The 13,762-nt window shown below is 44.1% G+C and overlaps 1 protein-coding gene across 2 annotated transcripts in view; it reads left to right on the top strand.

The window, feature by feature from the left end:
* The first annotated feature begins 4,824 nt into the window (after positions 1-4,824).
* The window catches only part of SLC25A13 (solute carrier family 25 member 13), a 92,243-nt gene continuing 83,305 nt past the window's right edge, over positions 4,825-13,762 (top strand). Inside the window, exons 1-2 of one of the 2 annotated variants that reach the window (XM_052692387.1) lie at positions 4,912-4,938; positions 6,942-6,956. In XM_052692387.1, the coding sequence (XP_052548347.1) occupies positions 4,927-4,938; positions 6,942-6,956 (27 nt within the window). In that variant the 5' untranslated portion in view covers positions 4,912-4,926. Of the gene's footprint in view, positions 4,939-6,941; positions 6,957-13,762 lie in introns of both variants that reach the window. The other variant, XM_052692388.1, reaches the window with a different exon arrangement.

Raw genomic sequence — 13,762 nt, 5'->3', positions numbered from 1 at the left:
TCAGCTGAAATGAATCTTTACAGAATAAACAAATCTGTTATACATGAAGGATGATTATCTTCTTTTGGCTGTGAAGATTTTTCATAACTTATTCATGCCAGTGGTGTGCCTGAGTTATGAAGTATTTCTCACTTATGAAATAAAGATAGCACCCTTTGTTTGTCATATAGCTGCTCTATTTTCTGGGCTTTACCAACATAAACCAGCGCAAATCTATTGGTTATGCTGATTTACACCAACAGAACTAACCCCTCGTTTGTAATCAGGATCGACGGTCCTACCTTTCCAGTTATTTCAGATGCATTTCTAGAACACAGCCTTGGTAAAGCATTTTCAAATATTCAATTTTAACAGTACTATATGTGTCAATGCTGTCATCAGCCATAAGTCAGAATCACAGCCATAGCTCCCCAGCTCTGTGAATTCCACGTGGATGCAGTGCATTCAGAGGGGGACAGTGTCACAGTCTGAGATGGGAATGCCATGAAAATACACTGCCAGTGGTATGGATTCTTAAATGACTCCGTATGTCTGTGTGCTGCTCTATGCCTGCTCTTCGTTGAACTATTTACATGATCAGTTTGGGTTTTCACTGGCAGAAAAACTGATGGACAATGAATTTTAAACACGTGAAAGTATTTAAAAATCTTAACTTCTAAGGGATGGGAAATATCATGCTTGGTGACCTGCTCAGCGATCACAGATAAAAAACACAGTTTAAATTACAAATATGTGAGATACATTAAAAAACAGCAATGAAAAAGAAACACTGAGAATCATCAGACAAATGTATAAAATAACCTGAAGAACAGCAATATATTTGAGGAAATAATGATCTGCTGTGAACATTCCGCAAATAGAGAAAGAGGGATTGTGAATGATTCATTCGGACTGAGTCATACTGGATTTTATTAGAGAAATCCTCAGTTAGGACTACTGTGTGAACACAAGATCTTGACTAAGGTTCACTAGACTGATGTTCACTAGACTGCTAACACATAGCACCCTCATAGCCTTTACTGGAAACGAAACAAACACAAAAAAATATGCAAAGAAACTGAAGCCAAGGGAAAAAAAAATCAAACCCTTAACCTAAGGAAGGGAATACTGCTTCATGTCTTTCCTTGAGGCCTCAGTGAAGGAGAGGAATCAGTGCTGAGTTTTAAGAACTATTTAAGTAAAATAAGCTCAGGAAAAACTTGAATCAGTTGCAGTCGTTTAATTTGAATGTTGAAGTCTTTGCCACTGGGCCGTTTATTTCTATTGCAGGATATACTTACATGAAGGCATACTTGATGCAATTTTTGTGGTAAGTTAATGTACAGCATGCTCCTTGTGCTACTGTATGCATAACATAATGTAGAAAAAGCCATCTGGGAGAAAACTACTATGTTGTGGGGCGGAAAGAAGGCATCTTGAGGAAAACAGCTCAGTGATGATGATACTAGCACAGGTCTCGAGGGTCTTGGGTCAGTCTTTGCTTTACCATGGTCTTAATCACTGAGCTGATTGGTGCACTCGGGCATTTCCAGATCGACTCTCTGCAGATCCAATCATTTCCAGAACTTTCCAGATGTGCTCAGATTTTTCTAGACCCAAGAAGAGATTTCCTTGCCTTCAGGCTACCTGTTTCAATGCGTACAGCTTAAGCATTGAGCTGCCAGTGCAAAACTCAGGACACTGTAACAGACATCATAGAAAGAATAATGAATGTCAGACTGAGATTCAAACCAGCTAGTTCTCTGCCTTATAATCAGTAAATAGTAACAAAATGCTGATCCTATGCCATATGCTTAGACCAGTCCTTTAGCAAGACTAAAAACCCTAAGGGTGCCAGGCTGTCAGTCTCTGCGGTGTTATTTTAAATAAGCTCAGCAAAATCTTGTGTCTATTACAATACAGTTGCCCTCCTACATAATAACCTAATAGCTGAAACACCAAGTAGAGAATCCACTTTCACACTCTTCTAAATGTGAACAAACAGACAAATTTTTCACCTCATGGTCAGCTTCCAGATACTGGATTGTGAACTATTTTGGAAACAAGCTACAGCTCTCCTGCAGAACTTGTCTGCATATGTATAACAAAATTTAGGGTACCCTGTATCAGAAGAAGGAATAAGAAGGAGCATGACTACAGGTAGTTTCTTGCTGAAGAGAAGAGCCCTGTTGTGTGTGATCGTGTGACTGTTATAATTAAATACAGAAAAAGCCATTTGATCAGAAGAACCTCCTAACTTATGCAGGAAATGCTTACATCTTTTGTGATGAAAAACTGACTCATACTGCTATCCTCGTCACATTGTCTCATACAAAAGAATCATGCCTCTCCCAGGCTTAACTCGTCTTGGATTCTCTTCTGTACAATGACAGCTTCACTGAAAAGAATGAAAAATGTTCCTTCTCTGTTCCCCAGAGCAGTTTATGGCTTTGTGGTTAAAATATACTGAAAGGAATATGAAACATGGATCTGAACCTAACCTCAGTCAGTGGAGGACTTTGAAAACGAGTTGCTTACGTAGCCAAGCATTATGCTGTAATCTACCACAGACACATCACATGCCATTGTAAAAGTGAACAGTCTCCTTCCTTACAGGAAGATAAGGAGTTTGGGCCTGTACATGTGCTTTAGTTGTGGACAGTTACCTGCTGGGCTGACAACTTGAGGTTGATTATTGCACTCAGGTTTTCATATAAGCTAGGCAATGACTTCCCAGCCTTGTCAAGGCCAAGACTCTGCTTAAGGCTTGCTCAAGGCTTGAGGCACTTGAGGCTCTCAAAGGCTGAGAAATTAAGTGCTAGAAGAGCTTATGTGCTGTCACATGTAGGGACCAGCTGAAAGAGGCTTTCCAGAGTCACTGGTTTTTATTTATGTCTGAATATTACCGCCAGATTACTTGAAACACATGCAGGTTTGTTGGTTGTGTTTTTCTTTGATAAGGCTCAAGACCATGTGGTAGCATAGTGTGAGAACTGTAGGAATTTTCTTAGCTGTCTCAATTTGGAAAAAAATAATCACATTGAAGCTTGTTTTTACAAAAATAAAGCTTAATAGGACAGCCTTTCAGCCTCGCATCTAAATATCCTGGCTTCTGTGTATCTGCAGAATGTTGTATTTGTATTCTAAGACAATTGTTATGCTATTTTCTCTCTGTAATTTTTCTCTCTGTAGTGGTATTATTAAAATAATCTGAGATTGGTTTTGTTGTTTATAAATGGACTGCTATTATCTATTCATTTGTGACAAGGTGACAGTATTTATTTATTCAGTTGTTAGCACATAGACAATACATAATCTATTTTGTGCATGTGTGCGTGTTTATTTGAAAAGGTGCACTAGGAGGAAGGCTCTGAGTCTGTTTTGTCCTAACTGCTGTTTTCTAAGTCAGGCAGAACTAGCACAAAAGAAAAGGTGAAGCTTTCCTGTGTATAGATGAGCATGTGCAGCAAGCACAAGGATGCAGGATGGGCAGAAAAGGGAGATAATCCAGCAAGTGGGGTGGTTTCATTGCAAGAAGAACTGGAAGGGTGGGGAAACAAAGGATGTAGATACACTGCCAGGCCTCACGAGTGATGGAAGAAACTTCTGAGGCACACAAAGGAGACTGTGTACAGTCTGCTAGAAACCAAAAAGTCATTAATTTATCACAGGCAAACACGAAATAAAGATCCATCCTCCAAAGATAAACGGTGAGCAAGAGCAGATGAGTTTACAAATACCTTTCATGAGGGATCTCTACCATCTATCTCACTCTAGGACAATTAAAGACAAGAAATAGTTAATTGCTACAGTTAACATTGTAATCAATCTGTTTTTGAGATTTAGTATTGCTTTCAGCCTTCTTAGCATCCTTACAAAGCTCACTTTCGGGAAGGTGCTGGAAGATCCACCTCAAAGCTATGACTAACATAACCCTATTGCAGAGCAAAACCTTGCCTGACAGCTACTTGCAACAACTCTAAATGCTTCCAAGCAACCTTTGGCCACCCACAAGTGACTAGCTCCTTGTCCACGTTGCCAGCCCCTGGCCAGCCTAAAGTTCCCCCAGAAGCCAGAGGCCACGAAGCCACCAGCACGGGCATCGGCAGGGCCAGTGATTGCCATGGGCCTGTGTGCCAAGTGGTGCGTTGCCAAACACACCCAGACAGGCTGGCTGCAGACAGTCTGCAAACTGTCTGTGAGGCCGAGGGGGCCGTGCCTGTGGTCATTCTGGATGCAGCCGCTGGTTCCAGCAGGGTGCTTGCGTGTCACGTTCAGTCAGTCAGGCACCAGAAGTGTATCAAAATTAGGTTAATTTATCTCTGACAAAAGTCTTGAAATATAACAGTTAAGCATCCCGCAAACAGCAGTCTGACTCACGGGCAAAAAAATAGCTTGGGGCACGAGAGCGGGCTTTGCCGAGAGGGGTAACGCTAACATGGTTGCCACAGCGCTGCGAGGGTGGAGGGCATCTTGCAGCCGCTCGTCCGGGCATCCTTCCTCAATGCACGGCCGAAGCTTCCCGTGATTAACGGCACGGGTCATTAGCCGGACCGCTCTCCAGCGTCAATATGGGCTCTACAGCTCCTCGGTATTGCCCCTTGGCAGCCGTGAGGCGACGGAGGCGCTCTGAGGGCACCGACCGAGGATTAAAGCGAAGAGGGGCGCCAGGCTGCGGGCACCCCGGGCTCCCGAGGCCTCTCCCGCCGCATCGCTCCCCCGGCCGCCGGCCCCGAGGCAGCGCCGTGCCGGGCGATCACGCGGGCCGCGCCGGGCCGCGCCGGGCCGGGCGGTGCAGCCAATGGGCTGGCGGCGCCGCGCGCCCCGTCCGCGCCTGGAGAGCGGTGACGGCCGGCGCTGGCGGGCTGGTGCGCAGGCGGAGAAGCTGCCTGCCGCGGTCGGAAGGGAAGGGAGGGGAGGGAAGGGGGTGGCTGCGCCGGGCACAGCATGGCTGCCAAGGTAAGTCCCCGCCGGCGGGCGGGCGGCGGGCCCGCGGCATGCGGCCGGTGGCGGCGGTCTCGGCGGGGAAGGGGCTGCGGGGGGAGGCGGGCGGGTGCCGGCCGTGACCTCGGGCCCGTCCTTGGCGAAACTTAAGGGCGGGCGGCGCCTCCTCCGCGCGGCTGCGGAGCGCCGGCCCCGGGGAAGGGGCGCCGCAGGGCAGCGGGGCCGCTCGGCGTGTCGCGGGGACGGCCGCCCGGCCCGCGCTCGGCGCTCAGCGAGGTGCCGGCCTCCCGCCTGCGGGCGCAGAGGCTGCGCGGCGGGGACTTTTTTTTTTACCTGCGGGGCTCGGGCCCGCTCTCCGCTCGGAACGCGCCGCGTGCCCGACGCGGCGCGGCCCGCTTCGGGCGGCCCTACCCGGCCCCGCCGAGCACCACCGTGCCCGGCCGTTTGCAGGCGGCCGCGTGCCGGGCTGCGGCGGTGGGGGAGCCTCGGCGGGAGGAGGCGGCGCGGCGGGGCCCGGCGCGGAGGCCGGCGGTCGGGGCTGCGAGGCTCCAGGTGCGCCCGGCCCGGAGCGCGGTGCCGGCCCTGTCCGCTTTCGGGCCCGGCCTGCGGGTCGCCCTCTGCGGCCTTCTCTTCCCTTTTTGCACTGTAGCTGTGGAGGAATCCTGCCGTTTCCATTTTTGCTTATAATTCCTACCGGCTTCACCTCTCTCTGCGCTTTCCCATCAGATGGGTGCTGCTCTGCTAGGCTTTTGTGCCGTTTCAGTGTAATAAATTAACGTAAATAGTTTTATCAATAACACGATTCCACCTCACCTCCCCCACAACTGGCTGTCTATCAAAGGAAGGCCATATTAAAAGTGGGTATTCCGTTCCTAACGACAGACACATCTATGTGAAAAAATAGTAAAACTTCCAGTAAGAAAGCCAAGCAAACACATATACGTGCTCAGACGCTCTGGCTGGAGTTCCATGCTCCTCTATGCCAGTAAGGCTGTGATGGAGCTGCTCCTGTCAGCATCTAGTTCACTGGGAACTGAAGTACCCACAGTTATAAGGAATCGTGCACTGCTCGATCCATCCTTATTTGCTAAAATATATTAAACAGTCATCCTTTAGTATTAGGATTAACAAACCTTAGCTGTCTCAACTTTTTTTTAATTGCCCGCTGGCCCATACTGACAGCATATTAGATACTTCTTATGAAACTCAGGCTTGGGTCTTCATTTCACTGAATTTATAAACTGTAAGAAGCAGTCTGCAGTTCATTTGAATCCGTAGGACTCAGTTATACTTTAAACATATTGTATGAGTAGCTAGTGTTTGTCTTAATTGGGTATACAGATGTGCTCTATGCTGTGCATATGCATGGTGACCTTTTTCTTTTAGCTTTGTTTATTACCCAAATCTTTAGTAGGATACATGGGAAGGACTCAACGCCTGGGGAGAAACTAGGCTGAATACAGAATGTTTCAGATTACGCCGAACTTGGCAATGAGATACCTAATGAAAAGAATACATCTTTGTTATGAGTGTCGTAAGCATCCTTGGTGCATTGCAAGACAGAGGTGCAGCACTTTGTACTACTCCAGGGTTTACTGACCTCAGGTAACTTCAGAGGAAAGCTGTGTGCAGACTTGAATGACTTAGGTTAAAAAAGAAAACACGAAAAAAATCCCAACAAAACCAAACAGCAGCAGAACTGGGAGCAGCTCGACTGGATTAATTATTGTTATCTTGTGAGACTTGAAGGGTTTTTATCATTTTGAGGTGAAATAGTTGCTGTTAAACTCAGATGACTTTCTGCTTTTATTGTAGTCAGCAACAACACGTAAGTAGCGTTACGCGCCCTAACGGTAACGTGTGAACTCAGGTTCTGCAAGCACACACATGAATAACTTTGCCACATTAAGAGCTTCTGGGCCTTAAGTTATTCACATGTGCTTGCAGGCGTGGGCCTTGATTTGTGTTCTAACTTCCTCACTGATGCATCTCAGTAATGTTTGCCTTTTTCACCTCAGCCAAACAATGGACTGGTGAGTTGAATGATTTTTTCAAAATTCCTTCAGTCCCTTCTCCTTGCCAGTATCCTGCATGACCGCTTCCTTTAATTTTTTTAATTACACCATTTTAGGCATATGAGTCTTTGGAATTGAGTGTCATTGTTCCTCACTTGCAAGATTTCCATTGCTGACATGTTAAGCGGACTCTAGGAATTTGGTCTTTCAAAAGGAAAGCCCAAATGGGATGCTGTCAAGGTTGCCTGGTTAAGCACTCAGGGATCAAGAAATGGGCAGACCTTTTATGCATGCAAGCTTTTGTGTCCATAACAGGGCCATAGAGTTTTCATCACTGTTTGTTACTCGGTGTCATACTACTTATACAGTGTTTATATGCTGTGTAAGTTTTCACCTGTGTTACACACAAACGTGTGTTTGGAGTCTTCAGAAGTGTTTCCTGAGAGCGTTTTGAGAAAACTGTGTTGCAAATTGTATTTGCACATGCGTCCAGGAAAATGACAGATGAGATGTTTCAGTAGAATTTTAACCTACTGATAACTAAATTACCTTCATAAGTGCTGGCTTCATTCTCTGAATTGCAGAAAACACAAGCTTTATGGAAAAACTATGGTAATGCATGTATAGTACTATAATGGGCTTGTACTCAGAATCTCATGCTTTATTTCTTCATTTTTGAGTGTTTAACAGTGCAGGCACCATGCTTTGTCTGCCCTTTAGTCAGATTCCTTTAGAGAGACACATTACACAATCTAGCTCATGCCACCTGTGATTCACCCAGAGTGTGTTTTACAGCTAAATTGGCTGTGGCTGCTGAGTGAATGTAAGCTGCCCTTGCTCCATGAACCATTACACAGTTCTGGCCGTAGTGATTGTATCATGCATGTTCAAAGTGTGACTTGATATCTTTTTAAAGTCATACTGCTTGGTAAAATATGAAATTATTTTTCCATGTGAAGTTCTAAGGTGCTTCCCAATGAAACCTGCTCACGTATCTGATTTTGCCTTTGCCACTTTGCTACTTTATCTCCTCAGCTCAAGGCCAGAAACTGTTATTTATAATAGCAGAAAGTACTTGTAATTTTTTTTTATACTTCACAGCCACTAGGCTGCCCTCAAAGGAGTTGAAATTGTATTAAATTCCAAACTTGGATGATTTCAGTAGGCACGTTAAGACGTGGAAAGCTGTGTGAAAACTGTGGGCTTTGCATGGAAGTGTTGTACACCATTGAACTTCATCTCTGCTATGGATAGCATGTGAATGAATTTTGACAGTTGTATTTAGCTGCATAGCACTACTGTAGGATAAGATCTTTAAATACTGTGGTCTATCTGTCTTTTTCTATTGTGATTGTTTTGCATGTGTGAACTTGTATCCATTGGGCTACTTCTACTACCCAGAATGCATAAATTACTTGTTTAAAAGTGATTGCCTTATCAACAAAGTGTGATGTAAATGTCATATGCTAAAAAAGTAGTTGCAAAACAACTGTTCGAGTAAAGCCATGAACCTTACTTCAGTATCCAGTGAGACTGTTTGCATGCTTAAAATTAAGTGCATGCATCAATCTTTTTAAGAACTAGAACCTGACTGTCCAAATGTACTAATGAGTAGGTAAGGTTGCTGCCCTTACCTACATGACAATATTTAGGATGTTTCTAATGCCTGGGAAATAAACTTTGTTACATGATTTGGGTATGCTTAACAACTTTTTATTCTATTTTTGCTTATATTTATTTTTTAACTGCCTTGGAAACTGTATCAGTGGAGTTACATGTTGTTTCTGGTAGCGTTTACTGTTAAAGAAGGCCATTAGTGCCCATCCCAGACTTCTGCATGCCTTGGTGTTAGTGTGGCCTGATATTTATCACAGAAGGCCCCAGTCCCACAAGATGCATTGCACTAACTGAGTTCACTGGAGTGCTGGCCCTGGCTCTGTTGGGCCTTTTTGTGTGCACAAGTGGTGGCCCAGTGCCACGTGAACTGATGGAGTCTGGATTTGCAGTGGTTGAAATATGAACACCATGACAGTAAGATTCAGGAAGAATGTGATTCCAGACAATGCCAGAACCATTAGATTCTGATGCAGCCATGCCACAAGTGTTATTTTGCTATCACGGATGGCCAGCGTGCTCCTTTTCTGCATCATCCATCTGCATCACACCTCCTTCATTCAGCTTCTTTTCCCATGCTCCTTTCCCCCTTTCTAGCAATAGATTGAGATGTGTCTGGATGCAGACCGAATTAGCTCTTCTTGCCCTAGGTAATGCTGTTCTTACCTTCCTCCTTCAATATGGTAGAGTAGAATTGCACTGCATTGCATTGGCCCTCAAAAGTGAACAGGTGAGGGAGCCTCGCATTGTGATGGGCTTCTGTGTCCCCAAAGGGAGTGCAGTCCCTTATGGATAGGCTCCAGACACCCAACACCACCAGTGACACTGTGGGAAACGAGTGGCTGGTGAGTAAGGAGAGAACCTCTGTTTTCCTGAATCATCACTCAGTTTGTGCCTTAATAGTGTCATGACACTGAACTGCATCGTGGTCATGTTTTTTGGATGTGATAGCATTGTGTAAGATCCAAGGGGAATTGACCTTGCTGGTCTGTATGAGTCTAGCAAGTGCTTGCTGTTGTGTAGCTGGGCATGAGCCTATAAATTCTGAAATGTTTTGTGTATCGTAAGACTTTTTTTCACCTCCTCAGAGAAAAATGTGTATTATTTTGCTGCCTATGACCTTTTTCTATGTCTTCTTGAGATGCCAGAGTTTGTCTGATCAAGAATTTGTGTGAGTCTAGGTAACTTCATACCTAGGAGGAAGCAAGTGATTTACTCTCCTTCCCCCTCCCACCCACCATTATCATATGCTTTGTTTCATTTTGTTTCTTTTCCTGCACATTTACATTTATGGGAACCACCTAATCCCACAGGGTGTGCATCCAGTTTCAAAGCCCACTGGTAAGAATAATCTCAGAAAGTGACCTGCTGTAAAACTCCACGGAGCTCTGTTCTGCAGTGAGCACCGGGGGAGCAGCTACCCTGAAAAGGAGCTTTATTACACTGTTCCTTTTTGGTCTTAGTTGTGCCTGTGTGTTTGTAGGTACTTTATAGTACTACTGTACTTGCCCCCTTTTCTTTCTCAAGGTGGGGGCTGTTTTGTGGATTTATGTCTTTAATGTGTTAGATGGGACTATGTGTTGAAATTATCAGCGTTCTTAGCATGTTTCTGAAACTTACTCTTTTCCTTTATAGTGTCCCTTTAAGATCAACTGCAGAGTAACCTGACTTCCAGGATAGCCCTGGGAAAGTGTTACTGGACTGAGAGTTATGCATACATCCTCACGTGCATCTCTTCCATTGTGATACTGCTGAAAAGTTTCTAAGTTATCTGGATCTTATCATGTCAGGAAATGAATTCTACTCTCTATGCAGCTTTGTGTCCCAGGTAGTTAGAGATGCTCTTGAAAGTGTGCTTCAAATGATAAGGCATTCTTCCTGATGCTGTAATGTAGACAAGCTTACATCCCTGAATGATAACAATCTGTCTTCTGACCAGCTTGTTTAGGCCGATGTCTATTTTATTTATCTATGTTGTCCAAGGATTGTGACAAGGAGGTATGTGATACTGTATTTCCTGGAAGATGGCATGAATGCATTGCTTAATTTTAGCTTCATTTTTGCTTTCAATCTCTTGAATTGCTTCTGCTTTGGCTATAGAATGGCTTGACAGTACTGACCAGAGCCTGCATATTTATATGTCACCAGACCTGAACTTGTATAAGGCTTCCGGGTGCTTTTGTAATATTGCTGTTTTACTCGAGCTACAGCGTGGTCTTCAGAAACATAGCAGCTGATGTTTTATGGTGCTAGATGACTATGAGTTGTAAAATGTAAGATTGCATATTTTCTGGTGCACTCCCTTTCTGGAAATATCTGTATCTCAAGCATTTGTAGGGAGATAAAGAGGTCCTTATAAAAAGACCCTATCTTCGATTGCTTTGGAATAAAGCAATTTCAACAGAATCTTTGTTAAAACACTTAAAGGAACACTGCAAATGCATTTTCATAACATTTTAAAATAATTTCATGCTATTTACAATACCTTAGAAACATACAATTGCAATTATATTCTTTACCAAAAATGTTACTTGGCTTGCGCAAAACTCAGTGTGTTAAAGGATGAAATTGCTCATAAGAAGTGGGTTGTTGGTATTTTTCTTTTCTTTAAAGAGGTGAAGAGAAAAAAAAGAAGCATTTGTGAGAGTGCAGAAGTGCACACGTGTACACCAAGCTGCGTGCATTTAGAGAAGAAACAGAAGAAACAGCTTGTTACAAGCCTGGCAACAACAAACTCTTCTTACTGGATACCTAAGAGATGCTTAACCTCAAGTGCTGGATTCACATGCCACTGATGCCTTGCATTGTGAGGCAGCCTGCAAGAGCTGTTTCTTTGCTGACCAGCGAGTGCGCTCTTGGGGTTCCTCTGGAGTTCTACCTTGCTTGTTGGTGTAACTCTTGGTCACATGCAAACTGGAGCCTGGATGTAGGTGCACAACATCTTCTGGCTTTCTGTAGATCAACACCCCATGCCTAACTCTTAGCCTTTTGGCTTTGGGAGTAGAATTAAGAAACCTATCTGAGTTGTCCAGGAATAGCTATCTGCAGTAGCTATGCTGGCATGCTGAGCAGCAGGCAAAGTGAACCCGTGGGGAATCAAAAGATAAGGGTGTCTCTGGCAGATCTTCCTGCATCAGGCCTTGCAGCTCTCTGTCAGGCAGGAGTACTATGCAGTAAGTAATACAAGAAACCCATTCAGTTGCTGACAATTAGGGTTCTCAGGTGAAAGGGGGAGATTTGCATTGTCTGTTGCCACGTTTATGCATTTTGCATGGCTGATAGCTCCCATCCCGCTTTGGGGGGTTGCAGTGCACGCTGGGTGTGTTTGTGCATGGCTCCTGGCCGGAGTGGTAATTCTGAATGGTGTCTGAGATGGCTGTGCTGCTCGGTCAGCCTGCAGTGCTGCTGGATGGTGCTGGGACTTCAGGAATCCTGAAAATCATAAGCCGCATGTGCTGGTTTTGCTCATTGAGGGACAGATTTTGCATCATGCTGTGACTGGAATAGTGAGTGTGCTCGTGGGTCTGACACTGGGAGGCTGAACAAAGTGCATTTTGCAGTTATACAAACAAGCATTGTATTTGTAGAGAGAGCATTGAGATTTGTAAGCTTCTGACTGGACAGCCATGCCTGTCAAAAAATAATTCTGAAATCTCCTAAATATCATCTCTACTCCTATACTTTCAGGAGGTTGTCTGCTCTTGTTTGGAGCCCCAAGCTGGGCCAGCCCTGCCTTAGGCCTGGCTACTGGCCCATTGCGGAGATTGTTCTGCTGCAGAGGTGCCCTTTGGCTTGGGGAGACACTGTGTGCTTCCTGCACCTCCTGATCACTGTGCTTTGAAAGCCAGCAGTAACCCTGAAACATTGATTCAACTTGGGCGTACTGAGCATGCAGCAGCAGTACTAGGGTAATGTAATGGTGCCATGGTGAATTGGAGTGGGTAACTGACTTGGCAGAAAGAAAACTGTATTTGCTCATTTGTTTCTTTGGGTTTGGGTGATTTTTTTTGTTTGATTTTTGTTTTCCTTAAGTCAGATCACAGTAAAACAGAACAGTGCTGTTCGTCTTCCATAGTGACATAGTGTAATGTATATAGCTCTCAGCATATAAATGAGAAGGAATTGTTGGTTTCTTTTTCTTTTCTTCTTTTTTTTCATTTAATGCAAATTATATCTGTCCTGTTCTCCATGGATCAGGCAATTCAGTTGTTGACAGCCCTTTGCTACATGCTTTGCTTGTAATGGGATGGATAACTGTGAAGATGCCAGGGCCTTTTCCCTTAACGTGGTGCAAGAATATAGCCTTGGGGGTGTAACAGTAAGTCTGGCAGAGGCAAACTTCTGAGGTTGTTCTGGAACTACTTGGTCAACTAATGCTGCTGTTGTTGATCTTAATGCTTGTGGGCAGCAAACTACGTGGTTTGAAGAAAAAAATGGAACTGAAACACCAAGAAACCTTTGTAATCATTTGTTCTCTTACACTGTTTTCCTCTTAAATTTTATACCAGACTCTTTGGGAGACTTTTGTCCCATTTTCTCTGTACAGCTCAGTAACTGCGCTCACAGGAATGCGTTTAAAAGGAAAACGTTGATGGAAAATTTCCATAGAAGCAGAAATAAGAAATAAGACTGACCTTGCAGATGGTGGAGTGTTGTGGTTTCTGTTTTTCTTGTGTTTGCTTGTTTTTAAGGATGTATCTCCAATTGGTTGATTTAAATATTCAAGTTTATACCTGCATTTTGTTTGATTAGCCCTGCAAGTTCCAATGTATTTTTCTGATGGTGTTGATGAGTTTCAGCTCAGCGTAGAAGGAAATGGCACACAGAAAACAACTGCAATGTTAGCCAGTTAGGTGTGAGGCAACTGGTGAATTCCTAGTTATCTGAAGCTTTTTTATTACTTCAGAAACATAGGGGGTTTATCCCAATGATGAAGACGGTTGAACCTTCCATGTGATGCAATAGACTCTGTATTTTGCTTGTTTTTGAAATACTGTTACACATTTGATTGGTAGGCATTGTGGCCTTTTCTGAATTATCCATATGTGTATAGGTAAAACTTCGTGCCTTTGAGTTTTAGGTATAGGTATTTTTATTTCGTTGCTGGTTTTAGATCTCCACACTGAGATCTGAGTTTGTTGTACTAAATACAATCAGAGTTTATTGCAATAAATGGTGCTGCTGCAAGTTATGATTGCTTTAGTCATTCA

Source organism: Tympanuchus pallidicinctus, unplaced genomic scaffold (genome assembly GCF_026119805.1).
Source record: "Tympanuchus pallidicinctus isolate F22 unplaced genomic scaffold, pur_lepc_1.0 scaffold3, whole genome shotgun sequence".
NCBI lineage: Eukaryota > Metazoa > Chordata > Aves > Galliformes > Phasianidae > Tympanuchus > Tympanuchus pallidicinctus.
Note: the sequence above shows the minus strand (reverse complement) of the source record. Positions and strands in the feature narration are given on the sequence as shown.